General features: G+C 34.6%; 1 protein-coding gene across 2 annotated transcripts in view; it reads left to right on the top strand.

Moving 5' to 3' along the window:
- Nucleotides 1–26,135, top strand: part of UBR2 (ubiquitin protein ligase E3 component n-recognin 2) — a 60,519-nt gene extending 34,384 nt beyond the window's left edge. For both annotated transcript variants that reach the window (XM_052805278.1, XM_052805277.1), the window contains exons 20-47: nt 352–415; nt 716–840; nt 2,128–2,180; nt 2,478–2,580; nt 3,154–3,202; nt 3,582–3,736; nt 5,747–5,849; nt 6,601–6,710; nt 6,931–7,011; nt 7,786–7,967; nt 8,665–8,864; nt 9,719–9,812; nt 11,250–11,411; nt 11,774–11,871; nt 12,095–12,167; nt 12,974–13,122; nt 13,218–13,273; nt 13,702–13,798; nt 15,974–16,041; nt 16,552–16,687; nt 17,311–17,401; nt 17,921–18,051; nt 19,818–19,926; nt 20,180–20,236; nt 21,763–21,840; nt 22,130–22,300; nt 22,976–23,077; nt 23,836–26,135. In XM_052805278.1, the coding sequence (XP_052661238.1) occupies nt 352–415; nt 716–840; nt 2,128–2,180; nt 2,478–2,580; nt 3,154–3,202; nt 3,582–3,736; nt 5,747–5,849; nt 6,601–6,710; nt 6,931–7,011; nt 7,786–7,967; nt 8,665–8,864; nt 9,719–9,812; nt 11,250–11,411; nt 11,774–11,871; nt 12,095–12,167; nt 12,974–13,122; nt 13,218–13,273; nt 13,702–13,798; nt 15,974–16,041; nt 16,552–16,687; nt 17,311–17,401; nt 17,921–18,051; nt 19,818–19,926; nt 20,180–20,236; nt 21,763–21,840; nt 22,130–22,300; nt 22,976–23,077; nt 23,836–23,977 (3,039 nt within the window). In that variant the 3' untranslated portion in view covers nt 23,978–26,135. The remainder of the gene's footprint in view (nt 1–351; nt 416–715; nt 841–2,127; nt 2,181–2,477; nt 2,581–3,153; nt 3,203–3,581; nt 3,737–5,746; nt 5,850–6,600; nt 6,711–6,930; nt 7,012–7,785; nt 7,968–8,664; nt 8,865–9,718; nt 9,813–11,249; nt 11,412–11,773; nt 11,872–12,094; nt 12,168–12,973; nt 13,123–13,217; nt 13,274–13,701; nt 13,799–15,973; nt 16,042–16,551; nt 16,688–17,310; nt 17,402–17,920; nt 18,052–19,817; nt 19,927–20,179; nt 20,237–21,762; nt 21,841–22,129; nt 22,301–22,975; nt 23,078–23,835) is intronic.

The following is a 26,135-nucleotide window of genomic DNA, read 5'->3' on the forward strand; positions in this document are numbered from 1 at the left end:
AATTTTGTTTTTGAAAGTGTATCAGATGCTGTTGTACTGAGACTGTGCAATTTCTTGATAAAAAAAGCAAAACCTATCCTATTTTAATTTCGTTTGACCAGTTTGAATTATGCATAAATATTTTTACCTGTCAAACTGGTAAATTCAAAAACTGATGCATAATTTTTGCATTGTTTAAGAAGTTTAAGGCAGTTGTGATTGCATTTCAGCATAGCTTAATTTGGGAGTGCTAAGGGTGAAAAGAGGCAATGTTTTGAAGCACTGAAAGAATATTTTCAGCATATGGAATAATTCTTTTACCCTTAATTGAAAAACGTAAATTCTTTTGTTTGTTTGTTTATTTTAATTCAGGATGTTGTTCAACAAAATAACACTCTTATAGAAGAGATGCTATACCTCATTATAATGATTGTTGGTAAGTTTGGAAGACATTTAATTAATTTTTAAAATTTAGTCTCTTTAATGGTCTGGAATGAGCATTCTTCATTGTCATCTCAAGTTCAGTTCTATTTTGAACTTCCTGTAGTTCTGACTTCTCTCCTAGGAGAAAAGTCTTGAAACTAGCTTAGATGAATGTAATGAATTTTTGAACACTGGTGGGTGAACACCAGATTTCACAGAAGAGACTTGTTTTCCAGTCTTTTCCTTTAAGTTGCAAAAGAAGAGAAATAAATGCTTAAAATCCTAAGAAAAATGTTGTATTTTCTTTTTACAGGTGAAAGATTCAGTCCTGGAATAGGACAGGTAAATGCAACAGATGAAATCAAAAGAGAGATCATCCATCAGCTGAGCATCAGGCCAATGGCTCACAGTGAATTGGTAAAGGCATTACCTGAAGATGTAAGTAACTTGGGTGGGAGTGGGGGGAAGCAACTTCAACTTTATAAGGCTGATTGCTGAAAATTTTTCTACGCAAGTTTATGCCACTTAATGTGGAATGGGAGCAGCATGATTATGCTAAGAGCAAGGTTAGCATGAGTACAGATTAATAGTTGTCATGGAGAAGGTAGGAAAGAGCTATAGAAAAAGAAACAACATATGAAAGAGGCAGGAGCCTGAGAGCTTCTTCACCTCTTTTCTCTTTTTAATACCGTTTCTTATCAGGCCATCTGGCCAGCAGTCTCTGCAGTCTGCTTGTAAACCCTGAATAGTGGTATGGAAGTGGGTTGTTGGAGCTATCCAGAAATATAAGCTGTTATATTTTAAAGCCTAACAATAATTGAAAAGACATGGAATCAGACACAGTGTAATGACTTGTGTAACATAAATGCTTCATTTGCATGGACAGAAGCATTTATCTGAATTCTGGTATGAGTGGTTTTGTAGGATAGCAAAGCTTTTTTTTCTTCAGAATGTTTTTGAAGTAATCTTTTAAACATAATTTCTGAAGGTAGTCAAAATGCAAAAGTTAGTCTTTTACTATACTGGTAGTACTTTTAATGATAAATTTTGAAATAATTGTTCTAAGTATTTTAAACTTAAACAATTTGAAAAGTCAAATTTTAGGGTAGCAGTATGATTTTTTAAAAATAATTTAAGGTTGGATGAAAGAGCAAACTAGGATTTAAGCTAGAGTTCTAAATTGTATTGTCAGTCTTAAATACTTCTTCCCACGCCTGTTAACTGCTATGAATATGTATTGCAGGAAGGAGACGGGAATATGAAATGGTAATTTGTATATGAAGTAGTGTTACATATTTGGGCAGATTTCTCCTGCTGCCTTCTATGGTTGTTTTACCATTTTTCAGTGACATGTCTTTTTAGCTTTCCTATATTTATTTCATTTTAAAGGCCTAGAAACCAGACATATTGACTGTCTATTCCTAAGACAGCTGAGTAAGCTAACTTAGAGTTTTCTTCTGTTACTGTTACATCCAAGTTTATTATGACAGGGAAAACCAGTAAAAATTAAGCATTTAAAATGGCATGATTTTTTAAAAATACTTTTTGCAGAGGTGGTATTTCTGAATGTATTTTCATGTTACGTGCTTTAGTGTTCTCTTGAGTGCCAGTAAAATGACTTTGTGCTACATTCATTTTGCATGCTTATCTGGTTTTGTATGATGTTTGAATGTGTTTAACCCAAGAACTACAGTAACACACTGTCTTGCCTTTCACTCAATGTAGGAGAACAGAGAGACAGGAATGGAAAGTGTGATTGAAGAAGTGGCATGTTTCAAGTATGTTGCCCTTTATTCTAATATTTCAGCTTTAAAAATGGAATATCTAAATTCATGAAAATGAGAGGATAGAAAAAAGAGGGCTGGGTCGTGGTGTTTTCCTATGGCTTTACTCATGTGCATCATTCTTAATACTGTTACTTATCTGATTTCTAGAATACCTGTCGAGCAGTGTTTTTTAGCTGTTTTAGTTAACCATTTATGCTCAGATGTTAATAACCAATGAACATGTTTGGTTTTGTTTGTTTGTTGGTTTGGGTTTTTGATTTTTTTGGTTTGTTTTTTTTTTTTTTGTAGGAAACCTGGATTAACAGGCAGAGGGCTGTATGAATTAAAACCAGAATGTGCGAGGAACTTCAATCTGTATTTCTACCACTTTTCAAGGGCAGAGCAATCAAAGGTAACTAGTAATTTAACTTTCTGGTTTTTATTCTGTGTCTTTTTTGTTTTGCTTTTTTCCACAGCTTAATTCTGTGAAGCAGTATTATCAGCTGGTTAAAAGTTGACTTTTAAAAGTTAACTTACTTGAGAATGTTAACAAAATTTGCCCAAGACTTTGCAGTGATTTTGTGCCACCGGATGCTGTGCCCTATATAGAGCTGCTGAAATCAGTGGTCCTTCAAGAATTGTCTGTGGGTTCTCTTACATCTTATTTTACTGAAAGTATTTAAACAATCTGTATTTTTGCTTATCTTTATGGAAATTACCATTTTAGCTCAGACTTGTCTTATAATTTTATGCTAGAAAAAGAATCCAGGCTGACTCAAGATGAAAGATTAATTTTGAAGATGCATGCCCTACTTTACAAGTAGAATGTAAGACAAACTGCAAAAACATGGAAGCTTTCTTGTTTTATTTAAGGCTGGGAAAAAGGGGAAAAATCAGTAACAATGTAATAAAGCATGAATGCTTTTTTATTAGTTTTATATTTGTACAGGTTTTGAGTAATATTGGCATCATTCTTCTATTTCAGGCAGAGGAAGCCCAAAGAAAGCTGAAAAGACAGAACAGAGAAGATACAGGTATTTCTCTTTGAGAGAAGATGGGAGAAGAGGGAAGCACCTATAAACTGTGTATTGCCCTGGCACTTAGACTTAGCATCCTGTTCTTGGGCTAGCCAGAAGTTGGTTGAAAATGTAGCAATTTCCCTCATGTCTCCCTGGTTATATACAGAAATCCGATACATCATGGAACCAGCCTTCTGAACAGCTTATTCCTTTGGCTTTTCTGTTACATGCAAGCCATGTTGAATGATACAGCCTGTTATCTGTAGTACTGTTTGTCAAGCAACTGTATACTGTCTTGGCTTAAGCTGTTAACTGTTTGAAAGTCAGACATTTTATATGGGTGTTGCAAATTTTAGAGATGCTGAAATGTCAAACACACAAATTTCCTTTTCAGCGCTTCCACCACCAGCTCTTCCTCCTTTCTGTCCACTTTTTGCAAGTCTGGTTAATATTCTGCAATCTGACGTCATGCTGTGCATTATGGGGACTATACTGCAGTGGGCAGTAGAACACAATGGCTATGCCTGGTCAGAGTCCATGCTGCAAAGGGTATGTTTCCTTGTTTAAAATTATGCTTATGCTAATGGAAGGAATGTGTATTTTAGCATTTTAACATGGGTTTATAGATTTGTGTTGGCTACTTGGTATCTAACATATCCAGAATACTCTGAATGAGAAATAAATGGCATTTTCTGATATACAAGACTAGGGAAACCCCTCTGCCTTCGATGCGATTTATTTTTAAAAGTGGATGGAAGACAGAGGTGACTTTCTAATGGAATGCACACGAGAGGGAAGAATTCTGCCTGAATCAGTTGAAATAGTGTTTATTGTGGTAGAGAACCAGTTTATCTGAGTTGTTGCATATTAAGTAAAGCACATTGACTTTTTCTTGACTTTGCTTATTTTCAGTTTAGGCTAGATCACTTTAGAAAAAATCATAGAAGTACAGAAAAGAATTTTCTAACTTGAAAATGTATCAACTTTGGGAAACTGAACTGAGCTGTTTGTTCCTCACTATTTATAATGATCTTTAGAAACCTGGGGGGTTACTGTAGATTTTGTTGTCCATGATGGTAATTTTCTGGGGTGTGGAGAGATAAGTGGTGAACTGCCATCAAAAGCCTATTCATATTGGTCAGGGTTGTTGGTTTAGTGTCCAACCTCAAACTTTTCAAAAATATTGATGAATTTTTAAATAACATTTTGCAGTGAAACCCCAGCTTTGAAACTGAGTATTAATTTTTTGACACTCAGTCTTACTGAGTGTATATTAGCTGTTATAGCTAAGTTTAAATTAACATAAGCAATTCTGTATAACACAAAAAAAGTTGAAAATGGAACAATATATCAGTGTTATAAATCACAACAAAAATTGAAGTATGTAGTTACATTTAGGTACTGTAAGAATGCTAGGCTTTGGTATAACTGTTTGCGTAGAATAAGGTTTTATTTTTATTTTTACTTTTTTTGAAACTGAACTAAAGCATGCTCAGCCATTTGAGTAGCTCTGTGTTGTTCTCAAAAATGTGCAATTCATTAGGGACCTATGACTTGTTCAGAAACTCATGGCACGTTGTATTCTCTGGTGCCGTGCAGTTGGACTGCATCTTTCCCTAGTCAACTACTCTCGTCTTGGAAGCACCATGCAAAGGTTGATACGAGACATCTGGAAGAGGTGGCCCATATCGGATGAGACCGTGTTAGACAGATGTGATAGACTGAGGAAAAATTGACTATTACTTCTTAAAACAAATTAAAAAAAACCTTCAAGACTCAAACCAGGGTTTACCACTTTTTCTGTAGATACTTCGACTGTTGCATTCCAGTTCTGCTACAGATTTTCCGATGATTATCCTTTCCTTACACAGGTTTCAGTGTTGATTCTAGGCATTCAGTAATGCCTTTTGTCTAGAGCATCCTGAAAATTTGTGTGGGGTGGCAAAAGTGGTTGATTCAGCATGACAGAGTTCACCACCAAGATTTAACTATTTCAGCTTTAAAATGCCATTCAGACTATTTTAGTGCCAAATAGGGTAATTTCAATTTTTAAGTTCAAGGAGATCACAGCTTTTTACTGACCTAAAAGTTAACATTATTTTAAAATGTGTTCCTAGAGTGTTAGAATGAATTTAATTTAATAATTTTAACTTTTTGTCAGTTAAATTTTGTATGTAAAAAGGAGTTAAAGTGTGCATCATGCTTCTGTCCAGAGACTTGCAATAATAACATGCAATTGCTAGGGGGAAAGCTAAGAAGCACTGACTTCTCACTCACTAGACAGGACAGCAGACAGAAAGATACAAGTGGTATAATGTGATTTTTATCTGGCAGAGTTTCAAGAATTTGTAAACAAATACTGTTAATCCTGTGTAATGTAGCTTTGGAATTATGTGTATAGAAATAACTTCAAATATATTCTTATTATGTAACTTTATTGTATGAATTCCTTGTCTTTTAATGACAGTGACTTTTAATGAGTAAAAACTATATAGAAAAACTCTATAAAGAGATGATATGAATTATTTAAGAAGAACTAAATATATAACTTTTACCTAGGTTTTGCATTTGCTTGGAATGGCACTACAAGAAGAAAAACAGCATCTGGAGAATCTCAGTGAGGAGAATGTTGTAACATTTACCTTCACTCAGAAAATATCAAGTATGCCTTTCTTTTCAAATGTATAGCAAATTTAAATAACTGAAAATGACAGTATCTCATATTTTATTCTTATGAAACAGTATTTACCAAAGAGTATATTTGTTTATCCATCAAAATTTCACCAAATTGACTATACATATGCACTTTACATATGTGTAGATTCTACGATAGTAGCAATACTAAAGGCCTTTTCTAGAGGAGAAATCCAAAAGTTGAATAATTCCCAGTAAACCTGATTCTTAATATCTTTAAGTAGTATCTCAACAAAGATTGCTGTACATGATCAGATGCTACAATTGCAAAAACTGTAGTTGCATTCTTAAATGGTCTTGTAATCTTGACTCTCCTTTGTATCTTCTGACTAGTGCCTCTAGATTTGCTAAGACAAGAAAGTTGCTAAGACTCTTCCATTTAAAATAGGTGGGAAATAAAATATTGGAAGTTCTATATGGAAGCTCCCAAGATGAAAACGGCCAGGGAGCACATAGAGTGCATTTGTCTTGTAAGAAAATATAGTCAGTAAGCAAGACTTTTGAGACTATTTCCTTTAATTTTTCAGGATTTAGAGGGTATTCATGAAAATGTTTTCAGAGGGGGGGAAGAAAGTTACATATTGCACCTATTTGTTGAAGGAATTCTTCAGCAGCTGAACATATACAAGTATTGGTTTTGGGGTTTTGTTGCTTTTAAAGTTAGTGAATGGTTAATTTGTGAGGTAACAGTATTATCAATTGTTGTAATTTTTTCTCAGGACCAGGAGAGGCACCCAATAATTCCCCTAGTATACTAGCTATGCTAGAAACACTGCAAAATGCACCTCATCTGGAAGTGCACAAGGACATGATCAGATGGATATTGAAGGTAAATCTATTTTATATAACTGCAGAAAATCATGGAAAGAAGATTTTTGAAACTTTCCTAATTATATTGTGATGATTTCCTTAATTCCCATGTTGATTTGTTGTACCTACTTTTTTCCTCTTCTGGAATCCAACACTGTGCATTATCTGGCCAGCATTATTGTATACACAGTCATATTCACATGTCACAAACAAATTAAGTGTTGTTTTTTTTCTTACAGACTTTTAATACTATTAAGAAACTAAGAGAAAGCTCTTCTACAAGTCCTGTGGCTGAGACAGAAGGAAATATTATGGAGGAGGTAAAAGCAAGCTGCAACAGTTATCTGATCTGGAACAGGTCTGGGTTGTGACTAGCAAAGGACTGTATTTCTAATTGTAGCTGTAAATCAAAGATGGGAAACATCAGTTATTTCTGAAATTCTGTCTCACATCTTATAGATCAAACCCATTGTTTTTGAAAGATCTATTGGGAGAATCCCTGGACTATTTTTCTTTGTTTTATATATTGTAGTCTCCAAATAATTTGCAAGTTTATTCCTTAGAACTGTTTGTAGTACTGATCACAGCACTTAATGATTCTGCTCTTCCCATAATTTCAGACTCCTTGGAAAGTTGTTAGAAGAAATGGTATCTATGCATTTTTACCACGCAGATCATTCCAGATAAGCTCTGCTGATTCATTTAGCGTGACATGACATTCTAGATACTACACAAAGACCTTGGAGCACTGTAGTGTGTTTAGGAATACAGCTAGTATGGAAGAAGAGCAGCACTAGAGACAAGACCTGTCACTTACCTTTTTATCTTACGAATGCTCAAAGGGAAGAGAAATACAAAATACAGTTAAAGGTTGAGGGGGAGAGATACCCTTCTGAATCTGCAGTTCTACCTGGCATTGAACATGAGCTAAAGAAAAGAGGGCACAAAGTAACCTTTTGGTAGACTTTTCTTTTGTCTGTTTATGAGACTTTCATTGTTTGGAGGTTAGTACAAGTTACACATAGCAGTAGCTAAAATAAGTTGTCTGTTGCAACAAGATTTTAAAAATTACTGAGTGAACAATACAATTTCAGAGTTCACGTGATAAAGACAAAGCTGAAAGGAAGCGAAAAGCTGAGATTGCCAGATTGCGCAGGGAAAAGATCATGGCTCAGATGTCTGAGATGCAACGGCACTTCATTAATGAAAACAAAGAACTCTTTCAGCAAACTTTGGAGGAGCTAGACACTTCAACCTCTGGAGTACATGAAAATAGGTAAAGAAATCTCGTTTAAATTTTTTTCCTTTAACTTTTGCATCAGATTGTCCTATTGTTACTGCTTAAAAAAGTGCTTTTTTCAGTCTTGATGGAAAACTTATTAATAAAGTTTTTTGAGACCAAAAAAGCAGCAGTAAATTGAATGGTTTCCTCCTCCTTTTCTGTCAATGTGGTAGGATAAATATTGATTCCTCCCTCGTCCCACGCTCATAATGCTCAACATAGGCAAATTTTTTTTTTTTATAAAATCATCCAGTAAATTGTTAATAATACTGAAGAGACTATGCTATTAAACATAGTAAATTGGAAATAGCTGATTATATGTCTGTTGAGGATCTGGAAGAAAATCTGCTTGTAGCTGGAAATATAAATTGAAGCATGCTAATGATTTTGTGGGGAAGTGGAGAGTATTTTCAGAATTTATGTCAGGCACTTAAGGGATGGTGATGATGGAGGGTCACAGATACAGTTTCTGTGTTAAAATGGAATGGGTAATACTATTGGGAGGATATGAATGTTTTCTGGAAAATATGTTCTGTTTCTGGGGACACAGGGATTGTTGTACAAATGCCAAAACTATTTTTTGTCAGCATTTGTCATAAAGCTAGAAAGCTCATTAATCACATTTAAATCATGATCTGATTTGTAATGTTTTTCAAATAATTTGCTCATTAGTATTCTTTGAATATTCTAGCCCTGTAATTTCAGATGCAAAACTCACAGCCTTGGGACCAGAGCAAACTAGAGTAGCTGAACACAGACAAGTTGTTATGTGTATATTGTGTCAGGAGGAACAAGACGTTAAAGTGGACAGCAGGGCTATGGTCTTGGCAGCATTTATTCAGCGATCAACTGTGTTGTCTAAAAATAGAAACAAAATTACTCCAGAACCTGGTAAGTAGTGTTCATAGTTGTATTTAATATTAATGAATGTCAGAGTCACATGCTTTCTTTTGAGACAGTGGCGTCACCTTCTTATGTTAACTGTATAATTGTGAATGACTTCATGGTATCAGTGGCAAAACTCCCATGTTTTTAGTGAGGTAGAAATGTATGTTTAAATAATGTAAAATCACTGCAAAGCATTATCTAAATGTTCTGCCAGCCATTTATGACAAATTATTTATAACTGTTAAAAAAGCTTTAAAATCAGAAGTGTTTGTTCTTAAATTACGCCTGTAACATTGTAGAGAGAGGAGGTGTTGATGTAGTGCTGTAAAAGCACAAGATACATGTTTCCTTCCTCTCAGTTATATGATCTGAAATGCCTCTTAGCAATAATAAAAAATGCTTGGATTTAGGTAACTTTGTGAAACAGATCACAATGATCACTGGCATTGTTACAAAGGTTTCACTGGATTCTGTATATGCAAACACAGAAAATTTCTGCACTGAATCATTTTGTGCTCTCAGTCTGAAGTTTAATGTTCTTAGGCTCATTGTTTAATGGTACTGAACCACCAAAACTGTCAGTAGATCTTGGGGACTTTTACCATGGCCCAGCACCTCCGAAAGCTTGGTTTGCAGTCTAAGTACAGTACATACGCTCAAAACAAAATGACATGATACTTGTAAATGATCTAAACAGTTTAAGTTGTTGTGGATTAGTAATATGTTTTATACTTCATCAAATGAATTATACTTTTGTGATAGAGTTTAATAATAATGTAAATGTGGTAACATATATCTGCAGTTAAGTCTTTTCATAAATGTCATTTCAAAGTTGTTTTGTTTTACTTTAAATACAGAAAAGTATGACCCACTATTCATGCACCCAGATCTGTCATGTGGAACACACACGGGTAGCTGCGGACATATTATGCATGCTCATTGTTGGCAAAGGTAAAAATGTATATTTAAGTTTTTAGTCCAAATAGCACGTCATGCCATCAGTTTGCCTAATGGCACTAATTTTAATGGCAAAATTACTACCATGTAGTAAACTTAAAAAGGAATTTCATTAAGTGATTAAAACAGCTTTCTGTTGAGGAAAAAAAAAAGTAGAAAACATTGTAATAAATACTGTAAACATGTTCAAAATAATTTTCTTTCACTATCTGTTATCTTGGTAAGGAAGAATCCAAAGCCACATATGGCAGCTTTCATTCCCTTTGGTTGTTTATCCCTATGCGTAATCCCCTGTGGTGCACATATATCTGAACACTGAAGCTTGGATTTTGGGGGACTTTTTTTGCAGTTCAGCAATAGACATGTTCCTGCTGCTTCTTGCGCTTTCTACTGAAGTTCTAAATGACAGTGCAACCCTTGCACTCTTAGTTCCTCCATCATGTTTAATTTAAAGTAGAAACATCTGCGGTCTAGTTCAGGTTCATCTTCAACATAAACTCAATTTTATCCTTTGTCCTTAGTTTTTTTTATAAAACCTTTTTCAGTTATGCTTTTACTTTCAGAGGGGGATAAACATGCTTAATGCTATGTGATGCCAATGCGATGTAACAAATGCAAACCTATTAAGCCTCTGACTTTGAGCAGGCACTTGCTTTGGTCCTTGGCATAGCTCCTGAAGCACCTCATTTCAAATTCTGCCTTGTGTGTGAAGATTGTTAGGAGCTCCCAGAGATTCTGTGGCCATAACCATGCACAGGTTTCATTTGTGGCCTTTGATATCACTGCTCACTGAAGACGTGTTCTTCATCTTCTTGTGTAGCTCATGTACAGTCCTGTGTGGTTGCCAGTAACTCCTGGAAATGTCCTAAGATGCCTGTATTCAGACCATTTTTGGGTCATTGTTGGGCACGTTCTAAACCATCCCAGAGGCTTCTGGAATAGCAGTTATGTTTAGCAAAGCGGTGAATTCACTTCCTTTTCATACAGGATTCGGAGATCAGCCACCAGTTTTTCCATTTGTTGCTCTGTTGTGGCCTGTAATGGAACATGCACATGGATAATGCTCATGGCACCTCCCTTAAAATTTTATGTAAAGCTGAAGGATTTTTTTTTTTTTTTAACCCTTCAACTTTCTCTTTACCTCTTCCCCTTACCCTTTTTTTCCTAAATGGAAATTGCTAAAGTTCAGACTTAAATGTGATTTTAACAGCCCAGTGAACTTCAGCACTTTGGGGGATTTTGGCTGCCAAAAACGGGATAGCCTGCAGTTAGTAATACTTTATCAGTCAGAGAGTAGAGCTTTTTCCTTCAGATAATTGTCTTACGTATATCTGGGAAATGGCAAAACAGTGTCTTCATGAGAATTCATGAATTTATATGTTAAAGTAATGTTTTAATAATTTGCCACTATTATCTTGCTCTTTTCTAAAGGTATTTTGATGCTGTCCAAGCGAAAGAGCAACGAAGACAACAAAGATTACGAGTACACACAAGTTATGATGTAGAAAATGGTGAATTCCTTTGCCCACTTTGTGAATGCTTAAGCAACACTGTTATTCCTCTGCTTCCTCCACCGAGAGTTTTGTTTAATAGGTCTGTTTGCTTTATAAATGTCCTCAATAAATGTAAAAAACCAAAATCCCAAACAAGCCGCACCCCAAAACCCCCTTTCAAAATGTTTATTATCTTCTGCTTTGATAATCTCAAATGGATTGCCTGCCTGCTTATTTTGGTTTATGGACCTTCCTTGGTTATTGTATAATATGGAGTTTAAAGTATGAAAGGACAATAAAGTGTAGGACCTGCAGGAAAAGAACTGAACATAGAGAAATACATGGGCAGCAGAGAAAAAGCCTGTTGAGAAACAGAAGAACATGGAATGCCTGTGAAATACTAATTCCATATATAGTTTGTTTTAAACTAATGTTATGCATTCTGTTTATATTTTTGGACAGGTTAGACTTTTCAGGCCAACCAAACCTAACTCAGTGGATCAAAACAATATCCCAGCAAATAAAAGCTCTGTATTTACTTCGAGATGAAGACTGTGCAAGTAAGTCTGAAGAAATGTGTATATTTGTATGTGAAAATGCTATAATATTCATGGAAAAGATCGAGTATTTTGGTTCTACCACAGTAGAGTTGAGAGATGGTGGCAAAAGTGGCAAGAACAGCTTGGAATTTCAGTTTCTGGTGATGTGCTCCTGCACCTTTTTAAAATGTAAAAATTATGTATAGATGAATAATCAGTGTTTTATTACTTCTTGTTTGTACAGGCAATTCTGGTAATTCAGAAAAAATGGATCAGCTGCTATTACCTGAAGGATTTAGACCAGATTTCAAACCGAAGTATGTATTTACATCTTAATAAATCATTAAAAATTCATCATGAAGTAGTGACATGAAAATTGAATGTGACTTCTGTGCTATAAGTTCTCAATAATTAAGGCAAATATATTAATTTTGCTTTAATTAGAAAAGTTGATCCTATTATGATGATGGTATTGAAGTCCAACCCACAAATAGTAAATAATGCAGTAGAATTTCAGAGGTGGATGTGGTAAGTGGATGTGCAGAGAAGATGCTTCAGTTGTATAAATTTTGACATCAGGATTAGGCTTTGTTTCCCTATTACTTGTAACTGGATGAAGGATTCATCATTATAGCTCAGCACTACAAGTAAAACATGAAGAAAGACTGTGAAGTGGAGACTATGTTAATATGTAATTTCAGCTATTACGCTGTGTTTGCATTTGAGTCTACCCTTTCTTCACTTGAGGAGAAAGTAAAAAAAATTCATTACGTGGTACAGACATCTGTCTTCCAGCTGCACACAAAAATGCAAGACACCTATCCCAGCTGATGACAGATCACACACAATTCTTTTAATTTAGCCTGAACTGTATCTTTGAAGACTGGATATTCGTAACACTAAAAAATGAGATTGGTTCCAGTCAAATAATAAAAAAATAATTGGGAGTGTATCTGTCTCAAAAAAGAGGCTACAGAATACCAGATCCAAAGAAAGATACTGGAGTTCTCACTTAAATTTTAATAATCTAGGTGTCAGCTACAGGGCGAATGCTCTTCATTAAAAGTACTATGCTGCCAGTGGAGAAAACAATGAATTATTAATATTGTTTTCTTTGTTTCAGGAATCCTTATTCTGAGAGCATAAAAGAGATGTTGACAACTTTTGGTACAGCAACATACAAAGTAGGCTTGAAGGTTCATCCAAATGAAGAAGATCCACGTGTACCTATAATGTGCTGGGGAAGCTGTGCTTACACGATACAGACTATAGGTACTAATGTATTCATTTTGCTCCTGTATATGTGAATTTCAGAATTCAGTTAAATTCATGGCATTGTAATATTTTGGGGTTTTGTTTTTTTCCAGAACGAATTTTAGCTGATGAAGATAAACCATTATTTGGTCATTTACCTTGTCGACAGGTAAGGATCAAGTAGCAATTCCTCTCTGAATCAGTGGGGAAAAAAGGAATTGTGCTTCTTTAATGCAGAATATCTAAATTTTAAGTTACAGTTATTTGATATTTTATTTGTTGGATCTCACTCTTTAGTCAATCAGCATCTGATTATTAATCTATTTAAAAATCAAATCTAGCAAAACGTATTTTTTTTTTTTCTATAAATGCATAGTTTAGTAAGGCTAGGGTTTCTCATGGTAACAGTAGAAGTAAGAATGCTGAAGGGAATTTGTATATTTGCATAAACAGAAATATCTGTCATGTACTTAGATACTCAAACTGCTCCCATAAACTGCAGCTGAGGGGCCTGAAAAGAATGCTGTAAGTCAAAAGACCTTTTCATATTGAGGAACTTTGTTAACTTTGGCAGTGTCTCTTTCTTTGTTCTTAAAGGATGACTGCCTTACATCATTAACAAGATTTGCAGCAGCTCACTGGACAGTTTCATCTCTTTCAGCAGTACAGGGTCACTTTTGTACTCTCTTAGCATGTAAGTTCACCGCTTTATGCTGTTTTTTACAAAGACATGGATACAGAAAAATGCTTACAGAATGATTGTTAGTCTCGATTACAAGATTGTTTTTTGTAGTGGTTTTAAGTCATAGAACAAGAGCTGGTATTTTCACATCTGCACCTATACATATTTTGTCACACTGTGGAAAAAAAAGACTTTTCCTTTTGGTCTGTAGTTCCAAGATACATTTCGAGAGAAGCATGGATATTTTGCTGTGAAGGAGTTCTGTTGATTCTTCCCAGCATTTATTTTGTTGCTTTTAGAAAGATCTTGAGCAAAGGAGAAGGAAGCATGGTCCTTCACAAAAGAAAAGTGATACGCTGGAACTTTAAAGAGGAGGAAATTAAGATTAATACAGTATTGAAAGGAAACAGGATATTTGCAGAGGTCTATAATATATCTGCAAACTTCTCTATCTTTGAAAAGTAGATCTGTGATAAGACAGGACTTATTACGTAATGTCATATATTGGTTGAGAATTTTAACGAGAACAGCCAAAATGTTCCAAGCTTGAAGCATTTGTAGAATACAGGTGAAAAGTCTGAAGTTCAGCCTAATGCAGTAATTACCCATGAGAGGACTATTCTGAAAGGGTATTATAAAATGGGATAATTTTAATATTTACAGTCAGTAGAGTAAGGAAACTTTTAAAATGCATTCATATACTGAAATTACTAGTGGAACTGGTAGCACCTACTTCAGCAAACAGTTGGCAGCTTTATGGGGAAGAACTTCCTTGACATCAGTTTGTAGCAGTAGTGATTGAGCCATTTTCTGTGTGAAGCAGAAGACAAAATGTTGCTAGCTATTTGACTGGAACTTTTTAGTATATGGTGTTCTGCATGGTTTGGGTTTTCTTGAAAACTTGCATCAATATTTCTTCAGCTTTTCTTCCTTCCAGCTGATGGAAGCAAGCAGTACGGCTTTTATTTTTATGAAGGAGAAGTGTTTGCTATTTTATTTTTCCAGGCTAGGAATAAGGAAAATTACTAGCCTTTGATCTGTCAGTATTCTATGAACTATACATAAGATAACTTATCAAATACAAGTTTGGTTTTGGAAGTCCCTTGCTCTGGTCGTGTTTTTGGTGGAAGCATTTTTCACACTTTTGTGTTGAGTTCTGTAGCTATATGCTTACAAAAGTAAAAGCATTTGAAATCTGAGTGGTGGTGAAGTGTTTGCTAATAGAAATAGCTTCAAAATGTCACAGATCTTCAGCTGTTAATTTTTTGGCCAGCAAGGCAGCAGTCTTCAACTGAAGTATTTTTAAGTTATTATGATAAGACTATTTTTTACTGTAGTAGTGTTTTTAAACTTGGCAGCTTAATGCTTATAGCTACATTGCATAACTATTCTCATAGCTTTAGTTGAAACTCTTTTATTGTAAATCTAATTTTACTGCTTGGAGTAAAGAAGTTTGCAACTATTCCTCGATTGTTATTTTACATATGTTGTAACATTTTCTAGGCACTTTATTTATGTTTGCTTTTAGATGGAGGTACTTGGAATTTACTAAGTGTGTGAATTTCTATTGTCAGCTGGCGTGTTTTGGTTAATACCTACCTTGTGGTTACTGTGAATGTGAATGCTACAGAGATGGAGAGACCAATACCTAGCTCTTTCTTAGAGATAAAATAATGAATTTAAGAGACTCTTTAGCAGTGTATTTTTGATGCTGTAAGGCAAATAAGTTATGCGAGGCAAATTTAGTGAACTTTGTAAAGTTAAGCGAATTGCAAGTTTCCTTTGAACAGCTGTCCAACAGACAACAGTTAGTGTTTAGTCACTAGTGTTTGAGCTTATTTCTGGGTCAGAGCTTGAGATACTGTCTCATTTTATCTCCCACCAGAAACCTAAGCAATGCAAGAAAGTCACTGTGGGAGTAGTGATGGCAGCACTTACTTTGTTATAGTTACTTTGGGGTTGTTTCATTTCAGTACAGTATAGTCAAGTAGGCAAGAGTCTTTTCCAGTAATGTTGAACAACTCTTGAATTCACACCTTTCTGGCCAAAACAGGTACCATTTGTATTTTAAGTACTTTAAGCATATAAGCCAAGGAGATGCTCTCATTTTGTAACTGAAGTACACTAAAATATTTTCATATATAAATGTTCAATTAATAAATTTATTTTTCTCTCTAAAATACTCAGCACTGGTGCCTAATGAAAAAAATGGAAATCTTCCTTGCATACTTGATATTGACATGTTTCATTTATTGGTAAGTATTCCATAATATATATTAATAATGTTTTGATCTAGTAGGCACTATGTAGAAACTTAATTGGAAACTTTCTCTTTACTCTGGGTTAGGAACCTTTCAAAATGTTCAGGTTTTTAGTATTTTTTCACTACTTAATATAATTTAAAGACTCTTTTCGTTTCAAGTATTCTTATCTGTAAATAAAAAAAGGGGTAAAATGAGGTGGAATGTATACCCTTTGGATATTAAAAAAACCAAAACAAAACAAAAAACCAAAACCAACCCCCTCCCCCGCCCCAACAAACCAGAAACAAAAAATAGTGGGGAAAAAACCCCAAACAACCAAACAGACCCCCAAAACCCCCGATAGTTAATCATTGTTCCCCGAAATAGTGGCTGGCTAATTACCTTCAAAATTAGCCTTATGAAGTATGCTGCCTTCAAAGGGTGTAGTTGCAGCATGAGCAGAGAAAATGGGAAGATTCAAAAAGAAAAGGAATATACTAGCTTTCTTGTTTTCTTTTACAGGTAAGCTTGGTGCTCTCTTTCCCTGCCATACATTGTCAGGATTTTTCAGGGGTTAGTCTTGGCACTGGAGATCTTCACTTGTTTCATCTTGTCACTATGGCACACATAGTACAAATTTTACTTACCTCATCTACAGGTAAGGCCACTTTCTTTCAACTTTTGTTGAAATGATTCCTCAAATCTGTACTTGCAAAACACTAAGGTGCTATTGGTAAATGTATGCAGTTTACAGTTGCAAAATAAAATTGCTGGTGCTCTCTCTTTCAGCCCATAGGAAATGTTGATAAATTGTACTCATGAAAGTTCAGTCTTTTGTCTTTGTTGCTAAACACTGGAGTTTTTCTGGAGCATAGCTAGTCATGAATCCTTGCTTTCCAGCTGATGTAGCAGTGCCTGGAAGTGTTTATTGCATATAGTCGTTTCATGATGAGTAACTTGCAGTTAGTGAAGTAAGGAATCAATGTATCTTCCAGCAAGAGGAACTAGATAAAGTGTAGTATGCCAAAAGTAAAGAACTCCAAGCAAGTTTATTAAGAAACCAAACCAATCTAACAAGTAAACCAACACCTCACTGGAGTTGACAGTAGCGTAAACTTACCACATAAGATGTGCAGCAGAAAACTTTTTCCAGTACATCATATTGTAGAACAGTGGAATGTTTCACTTAGTTTTGGCCTTTTTCTCAAAACTTGAAAAATTACATTCTTGCTGTATAAACATGTATGTATGAAGTAACTTGCTTATTATTTCTTTCTTCAGAAGAGAATGGCATGGATCAAGAAAACACTAACAGTGAAGAGGAAGTAGCTGTGCTTACACTGTATAAATTTCTTTGCCAGTGTACAGGAAGGTAGTGCGATCTTTTGATAAAATTTTATAATGTCTTCTTCCCCCCGGACTCAACATTAACTACTGACTGAATTCTGTATAATAATGCTGTCAAAGATGAGACTTTTAACTTGGAAACTCTTGCATCTTGTTTCTTATCCACTACTTCTAGATTTACTTTTCAAGTAACTATTCTTATAAATTCCTCTGTGCTCATGAAGATTTTGCTCTGGAACAATTTTTTTAGTCAGTTTGCAGATGTGTCGAATCTGGAATCGGCAGTGTCTGAGTACAGAAAACTTGCTAGAATCTGAAATGTCTGCAAAATTTTTCTTAATTTACTGTCCCAGTTGGTTACATTTTTATGAATCTCTATTTCATTGGTTTTTTTGGAGTTAGCTTTGAAATAAACACTTGTATAATGCTTGTTTCAGCTCATTTCTGTCATTTAATATGAAATTTGACTGAAGACTTGCTAAATGTAGTTCTCAAACTGAAATGATTAAATAAAAGCAAACTTTTTTTATTGTGTTCTCTTAAGTGCCTTGAAAGAAATTTCCTCAGGCTGGCACCTGTGGAGGAATCTAAAAGCTGGAATCATGCCTTTCCTGAGATGTTCTGCTTTGTTTTTCCATTACTTAAATGGAGTCCCAGCACCTTCAGAAATTCAAGGTACTGTCTGCTTTGTATTAAAGCAGCTTTTCAAGACATAAATATTTATGGACTAAGTAAATTATGTTTAAACTTTTTTTTCTGAAGAAGCTGATTGAATGGGTATGGGCTTGTTACCAGTGCAGAATCATATCTGCGTAATGAAAAAGGCCAAAAAAAAAAAATTTTTTTTTTCTTTTTAAAAATGTATTTTTAATGTAGGGGCAAATGCCATTCTACGTTACTTAAAACAGAAATTGATGCTCTTCTGTTAAAAAGTGAGATTTTGATTATTTCAAATCTCCTATTGATTACTGTTTTTAAATGAGACCTGCTTTTGCTTGTGTTGTTTTCATTCAAATCAGCATCCACTAATAAATATCTGTCTATAAATACACTTATGTTATGTTACACCCCAAATAATCGATGTTAGTAACATACTTTACTGTCCTCCACATGTGGTGTATGTAGGGATGGAATGTAAGTCTGAAGGTGTTAATAATAAGTAGGTTCACATTGCTTCAGGAATCCCGTGTTTAAAACAAAGTCTGATACTTGGTGCTGAGCTGACATGAGAACAGCAGTTGTCTCGTCATGGGTATCTTTTTGATTTGGTACTTGTTGTAGAATGTTTCCTTGACATGTGCCTCCTTGACAAATTGTGTTTAAAATGTAGGTTTTTTTTTTTTTTTTCATTTAACAATCGCAATACTTAAACATTTGGGCCAAAAGGAAAGAAACCTCTATTCCTGAACTTTGATTTTCTGTAGTAAGGTTTCTCAAGTTCATAGTCTGGACCAGTAGTGACCACTTGAGTTCTTTGTGTTATGGATACTCTAAAGATGAGGTACAAAGTGCAGATGTACTTCCAGGCAGTAGGTCCATGGGCTTTAGAGAGTTGGTTGTAGGAGAGGGGAAGAGGAAGGCTTAGCTTTGCTTTTTTTACAATCCTCAAGTCCCAGGTGTTTGGATGGCCCAGCAGGTCCCTGCCACTGAGGGATGTCCTGACAGTGACCGTGCCACTGGGTGTTTTGCTTTCCCTTCCCACTCCCCCATCCCAGGACCCACTGATCCCACAACTGGCCTGTATCACTCTTCTCTGGTGTTTTACTGGGGGTTGTGAGGGAGGTACTGAGGGTTTACTGGGCATAACAGGGAAGTGAGCACAGCTTTTATTGTAATTCTCTTCACTCCTTCATTCAGGAGCAAAAGAGGCCGTGCCATGGAATAGGTGCTGGTACTTTTTGCCCTGAAAGTTGGGAGAGCAGGGGCCCAGGGAGTCAAACCAATAGACTAATATGAATATGGCAATCTGGTGGTTGTGTCCTACATATTTTAGTAGAGTTTGGCATTGCAGGCATTTGCAATTTCTGTATTTCTGAGGCTGTGGCATACTGCCTGTCACTGACCACCTGTCTTGGTTTGTGTCACGGACTCCAAGGAGCACAAAGTAGCCATTTAATGGGTGACATTAAAACAAAGACATACTAATTTGTAAAGGCTATTGAACATTCTGTTGTGGTTCTTATATGACTAGGCTTGAAACATGCTTAGCAGGGGAAGTTTGAGGAAAGTTGCTTTTCATTACTGGCAGTTTTCCAACATAGCTGTGTGGTACCTTTACTAGCACTTTCATACTTCATGCTACATTTTGGGTGTGGGGGAATACAGTCTGAAAAAAAAAAAAAAAAGATAGCTGTCCCATTATTTAGAGCTGTATTTCATTTATTGTAGATAATGTCATTTAAAAAAATGTAATTATGAGAATTATACTTCTTTTTTTACAGTAAATGGAACAAACCAGTTTGAACACTTATGTAGCTATCTTTCCTTGCCAAACAACCTCACTTGCCTTTTTCAAGAAAATAGTGACATTCTGAACACGTTAATAGAAAGGTAAGTCGTGTTTTTATGCTTAGTTTAAATATAATAAAGAATCCTGCACAAGATGGTAATAGAATTATTCTCCCAGGAGCGCATATATGAAAGTGAATTGTAGCCTTTGAAAAGCATTTGTGAAAGAAGTGTTTTGAAATAATTACTTTGGTTGTAGAGATTATTGCATAGACATACTGTGGATTTTTTGCTTATTTGTTTTTGGAAAGTACCATCTGTTGGAGTTCAAAGCCAATTTTTTTCTTTCTTGTAGTTGGTGCAGTAACAATGAAGTAAAAAGATATCTGGAAGGCAAGAGACATGCTATCAGGTAAACATGGAGAAATTTTAAGCAGAGACAGGGGAGAAACTTTAATGTTGCCATTTTCTCCAAATATTTTTTCTAAAGGGTGTTTATAATAACATAGTATCAGTTCTACCTTACTGAATGACAGAGATATTAGTGGATAAGCAAAAGAGATTTTTGGAATTTTGTAAGAAAAGTGACATATAATACTAAATAAATTAGTAGATTTTAAAGGCAGAGTTAAATATTACAGTTTTATTTAGACTGATGTGCAGTAATCAGAGGCCATAACATTTCTTCTCATGTTTCCTATAGTAGATTTGTACCTTCTGATTCAAAAGATATGCTGTTGCTAAAAGATGTATATAAACTTTGTTTAAAAATACCAGGCATTGAAGAGCTTTTTAAATTCTTTTTAAAGAATCCAGATTCTTCAGTGAAATCAACACTGAGTCAGTAGCTACAAAGAAAATTTGCTTTTCATACATTTCTACTTGCTAAGCAATTGTTTTGAATTCAGAACGCATTTAATACTTAGTGGGCATAGAAAAGCATTTGGGGTGTTTTTCTTTATGAAGCCTGGGTAAAAATAGTCGTTATCAATTATCCAAATAATTATAAATGAATGTGAGGTTCGCAGTGCTGTCATTAAAAACATATCCCTGCATTTTAATCTCCTATGCTAAATACATAGTCAATCTTTCAACATTGTACATACAATAAAGCTAAGTGACAAAAATAAAAATTAATAGTTTCATCTGTTAAATACCAGGCTGTTAACAGAATTTCTTATACAGTAAGAATACTCAGATTGCATAACTGATTTCTTGTTATGTGTGATGGTTGGGATTTTTTTCCATGTGTTCTGTTTGCTGATTCTTAACTGCTCTTCCCAAGATTATGTCTAACTTGACAGTGAATTTTTTTTTTCCTCTCAGCATGTTCTTCTACATTGCTTCTGTTACAAACCTCTATTTATGTTTCACAGTCTCATTTCTATAATTCCTAGAGTTGAAGATTGTTAAAATTTAGTGTATAGCATCTGCAAAAAAATTAACTTTTAACTGTTATTTCTAAAGATATATTTGGTATTAAATAGGTCCTTTTCGTGGCATGAATATTTCATTCTTTTCAGGCTACAAGTTCTCTGAACTTGAGAGTCAGACCACTTTCCATTCAGTATTAGTGACAAAAGGAAAATATAAAGCAAACTGATAAGGGAGCAGAACAAATATTCGGTTAACCCTATAGTAACCTCATCACGATGTTTTGCTAAAAGCGTACATAAGACATGTTTTTCTGACTTTCTGCCTATGCTTTTTCTCAAATTCATAAAAAATATGACTCAGAAAACTGGAGGTGGTCTAGCTGAGAGATGTTGTGTGTTCCTTTTTTTTATGTGCTCTATGAATAGCAGAGAAGAGGAAAACTTTAAAAATTTAATTATTCACAGATGCTGTTTAGATGAGTCAGGAAAACATGAATGAGTTTGAAATCACTGTGTATTATTCATTGAAATATGAGTGGTTAATTTGATTGCTTTATTCTAGCTATGCAAGAGAATCCAACAAATTAATAGACCTTCCGGATGACTACAGCTGCCTCATTAACCAAGCATCCAATTTCTCGTAAGTTTTGTGCAACTACAGTGAGGACCCCTAAAGTCTTCTGCTCCTTTTGATGAACTGGGAAACCTCTAACCTGAAAACCTCAGGAAGTTGTTTACAGTATCATAAAGTTAATGGCACATATTGATTGTCATCTCTTCCAGCAAAACTGCTGTGTATTTCGGTGAAATAGAAATTGCAAGGATCTGTATAACTGTTAACTGTATAAATGTTCAAAAGTACTTTTGTATCTTTTTACCATCTAGAGTTAATACATACAATGGATTTTACTTTTTTTGCTTAACAAAAGGTGTCCGAAATCAGGTGGTGATAAAAGCAGAGCCCCAACATTGTGCCTTGTGTGTGGGACCATGCTATGTTCTCAGAGTTACTGTTGTCAAACTGAATTAGAAGGAGAAGATGTTGGAGCCTGTACTGCACATACATACACTTGTGGTTCTGGAGTGGGCATATTCCTTAGGTAAGGAACTGAACACCTCTACGTACATTGCTAGGTTAGATGGTGTGTGTAGACATGAAATGAATAGTTCTATAAATGTGATTGCAAGGGTGGTTTGTAAGGCAGTGTTTTGTTAATAACAGGGTTGCCTAAAAACCAGAGTGTATTCATCTTCCTTATACTTTGGTATAAGGTTCAGAGGTTGTATCGTAGAAAATTTGAATTTAATTTTAAAGTGAATTTGTTTTCTCTGTGCGTTTATTTCCACTCAAGTACTACAAAACAATGAGGGTAAATGCCTTGATTTTGTTGTTGTTACTGCTGTTTAAAAGATTAAAATTCATTTAGTTGTCTTTCTGCATACAAGGAAAGGTTAGATAATATCTATTTTCACTTTGGCAAAGATTAGTGAGAAGTGAATTTGTTTTATTTTCTTGTTGTGGTTGTGTTGAGTATTTTACGCAGACTGCAAACAATATGACATGAAACTACATTGTTTTTAACTGCTATCAAGAATTATAACAGGAAGAGAATAAGATCTTTAGCCTTAAAAAAAGAAGTACCTTTAAAAATCTGTGCATGGAGATTATACAGAACGAAAGTAGGTGAGGATTGGAAAAGCAGTGTCTATGAAAATATGTGAAACTATTCACCTAAAAATCAATACCTAAAAATCTTCTCTGTGTTTCTCTCTAGAGTACGAGAATGTCAGGTGCTATTTTTAGCTGGAAAAACAAAGGGCTGTTTTTATCCTCCTCCTTATCTCGATGACTATGGAGAGACAGACCAGGGACTCAGGTAAATATTTAAAAAAATACTTCTTTTAAAGACAGGAATTCTAAAACTATCTGGTTTGTAAAATACACTTTCTATGTTACCTTTTTATTTTAATTATATAGGTAATATATTTTTACATTGCTGCTGCATGTAATATCTTCAAACATTTTAATGCTAATATGTGTTTTTAGGTTAAAAATATCTAATGGAAGATCCTTCCCAGGTTATAAACAGTTGTCTTGAGGTGTAAAAACTTAAATCTTTTTAGCATCTGTGAAGTTGCCTAGAAACTAAGGCTGAAAATTTTATTTGTATGTAGTGCATCAATTTGTATAATCTGTGTAAATTTAATACCAAGTGAAAATATGATGAGATTATTTAATGTGGTAGTTTTTTGTCTTAACTCCTATCTCTCCTTCCTATGAGAATAGTTAGGGGACTTGATATTGTTAATGCTTGCTACTTATGAAACTGGTCAATATCATAGCATATGAACTGGCTCAGCATGGAAGGATTGCTGAAAACCTATGTTCAGACTTCTGTGGGCTGCATGTGGGATTCCCAAAGGCTTGAGCAGTAAGGGTGGGGGATCAGACAGGGTAGCACTCCAGTTTACTAATCCAAGTATCTGTTGATTTGCCCTGACAAGAGAATAATGTTAAAAGGTTATCTAAATATCTAATATTTTAAAGGGTTATCTAATCTTTTATGTCACACCTGAGTGTTTGTGCTTAGTTGCAGTGTTTTATCATTCCTGATAAGTATTATCTCCTTTTCAGACGCGGGAATCCCTTACATCTGTGCAAAGAACGGTTTAAAAAGATTCAAAAACTCTGGCAGCAACACAGTATCACAGAGGAAATTGGACACGCACAAGAAGCAAATCAAACACTAGTTGGCATTGATTGGCAGCATTTATAATGGTTATCTATTGAAGACTGGAACTTTATTAAGATTTTTTGTAACTCAGTAAGCTTTTCAAAGGAGAGATTAGGAAAAAAAGTCTGAGGAAAAAAACCCACCAAACCCAGTCCTGTTATTTAATCTTTGTTTTACAATGTATTTCATGAAAATACCAGTTAACATTAATCAAGTAAACTTCTTTCTATGTAAGCAAGTTTTATTAGTCATATAATTTGCACTGTGCTTCCTTCACAGAAATGTCTTGGGTTATAAACCTGGGCAAATGAACTTGAGTTTCTGATAAAAAAAAAGAATGACTCTTTTTGGAAGTCTGACTATGATTTTTCTTATAAACTGCAAGAGAAAAAGACTGCTGAAACAGAAACTAGATAGAGCACAATTACGGATTGTGTTTTGCCCCTTGCTAGTAATCTGAGCCGTTTTATTTATTCTGCATTTTAATACTTAAGCTGTGTGTACATGCAATGGAATGAAGTAAGGAAGCAAATAATGTAGCAAATGGATGTTTCTGTCTGCATCAGTGGATAATTCACTCTTTCACTTGGTGTATCTAAAACGATTTTGTCATTTGTACTCTTGCAGCTTTCTTGCTTCCAGTTGTTTTTTAACTAAAAAAACCTAACACTAGCTTTACAAGTAAAATAATTTAATTTAAAGCTTTTTCCAGAGGATTGCACTCCTTAGAATTATGTAGTTTGTAATTTGAATTTAGCTGGGAAACCCTTTAACTTTCAATTATGTGATTGGTTATTGGTATTCAAGGGTTGACATTGTGTTTTAGAAGATATTTTAAGATAACGACAATACATAAAATGTCATGAAAGCTAATTTTATGTTGATTTGCAGAAGCACAGAGGATATTTTCTTCATTTTTGTTAACAGTCAACTTTTAAGGTGCAAATCCCATATCCTTTTTGTTGCAGACAAACTGAATGGTTTCCTCTGGCTTTGAAGGGCCGCAATCCCACTGCCCACATTTTTGCATCGATTCATTTTTTTTCTGTTGTCCCATCAAGTATATTTACTTTTTGGCTTGATTTAAAGCTCTGTAAAGATGTTTGCATATAGTATATTTTATAAATATATTCTATAACTGCGCAGATTTGCACTTGATATGAGGGTGCCTGAAGGCAGTGAGTTTTCTAGTTGTATGTAATTAGACCGCCAAGGTGTCTCTAAAAAGTGACATTATGCTTACTGATTTAAAATAAAATCCATTATCTTTATCTCTCCTATCTTCTGACAAATTAGTAAAATCTTAATTTACATACTTCTGTTTCCTTAATAATCTGTGGTTCTTTTAGTTAAGTCTTACTTTCTGACTACATCTTCAGCCCAGATAAGCCATCCCTTTACTGTCTGCTGTGTCTTCAGTTACACTTGGTCTGACTGAATTGTTTCTATTTTTACAGATTTAATGCTTCAGATAAATTTTGTATATTCATGGTGTACAGGACAATTTTTCAAACATTCAGTAACAGTATTGAGTGAAGATGTGAAGTATGAAATAAAGTAAGTTGGCCAATGTTGATTTCCTTTTCTTAAAAATGGTACAGACTACTTTTGTTTCTTTTACCTGTCATAGATCAAATAATTTATATATTGCTGTCACTTTTTACAAAGAGACATGCAGAAGTTGCAGGAAAAAATTGCATTAATGCTTCATCTCTGCCTTCCCCTACGCAAGCTGGTTGATGTATCAACAATTTTCTGTGCGTGGTACTTAGAAATCACTTTTTTTTGACCTTAGTATTCCTTTGCAGAGAGTCTTGCTTCTTAAGCTGCGTGCCACATTTTCAAATAATGTGTAACTGTGCTGAAAAATGCTCTTTTCCTGTAAGCATAATATTAAAAAGATAATTGATGATATTGACAGATTTCTCTGTGCAAAGCAAAATATTGACAGTGAGAAGGATTTTTTTCCTCTGGGATCAGAGTCGGAGACTGCGAGGTTGAATAGGTTGGTAAAATTGTGACCACAAATAATTGCGAAGGACACAACTTATCATTTTTTTGCAATTTAGTCATTCTTTATTCAAGACTTCTATTTTCTGATTTGTTTTGCATGTATTTATATTAATGTAGAAATATTTATATATAACATTGTTTCAGTATCAGGGAAATAATATCTGTAATAAATTGGCTATAACTTTAA

This window comes from Harpia harpyja, chromosome 13 (assembly GCF_026419915.1).
Source record: "Harpia harpyja isolate bHarHar1 chromosome 13, bHarHar1 primary haplotype, whole genome shotgun sequence".
NCBI lineage: Eukaryota > Metazoa > Chordata > Aves > Accipitriformes > Accipitridae > Harpia > Harpia harpyja.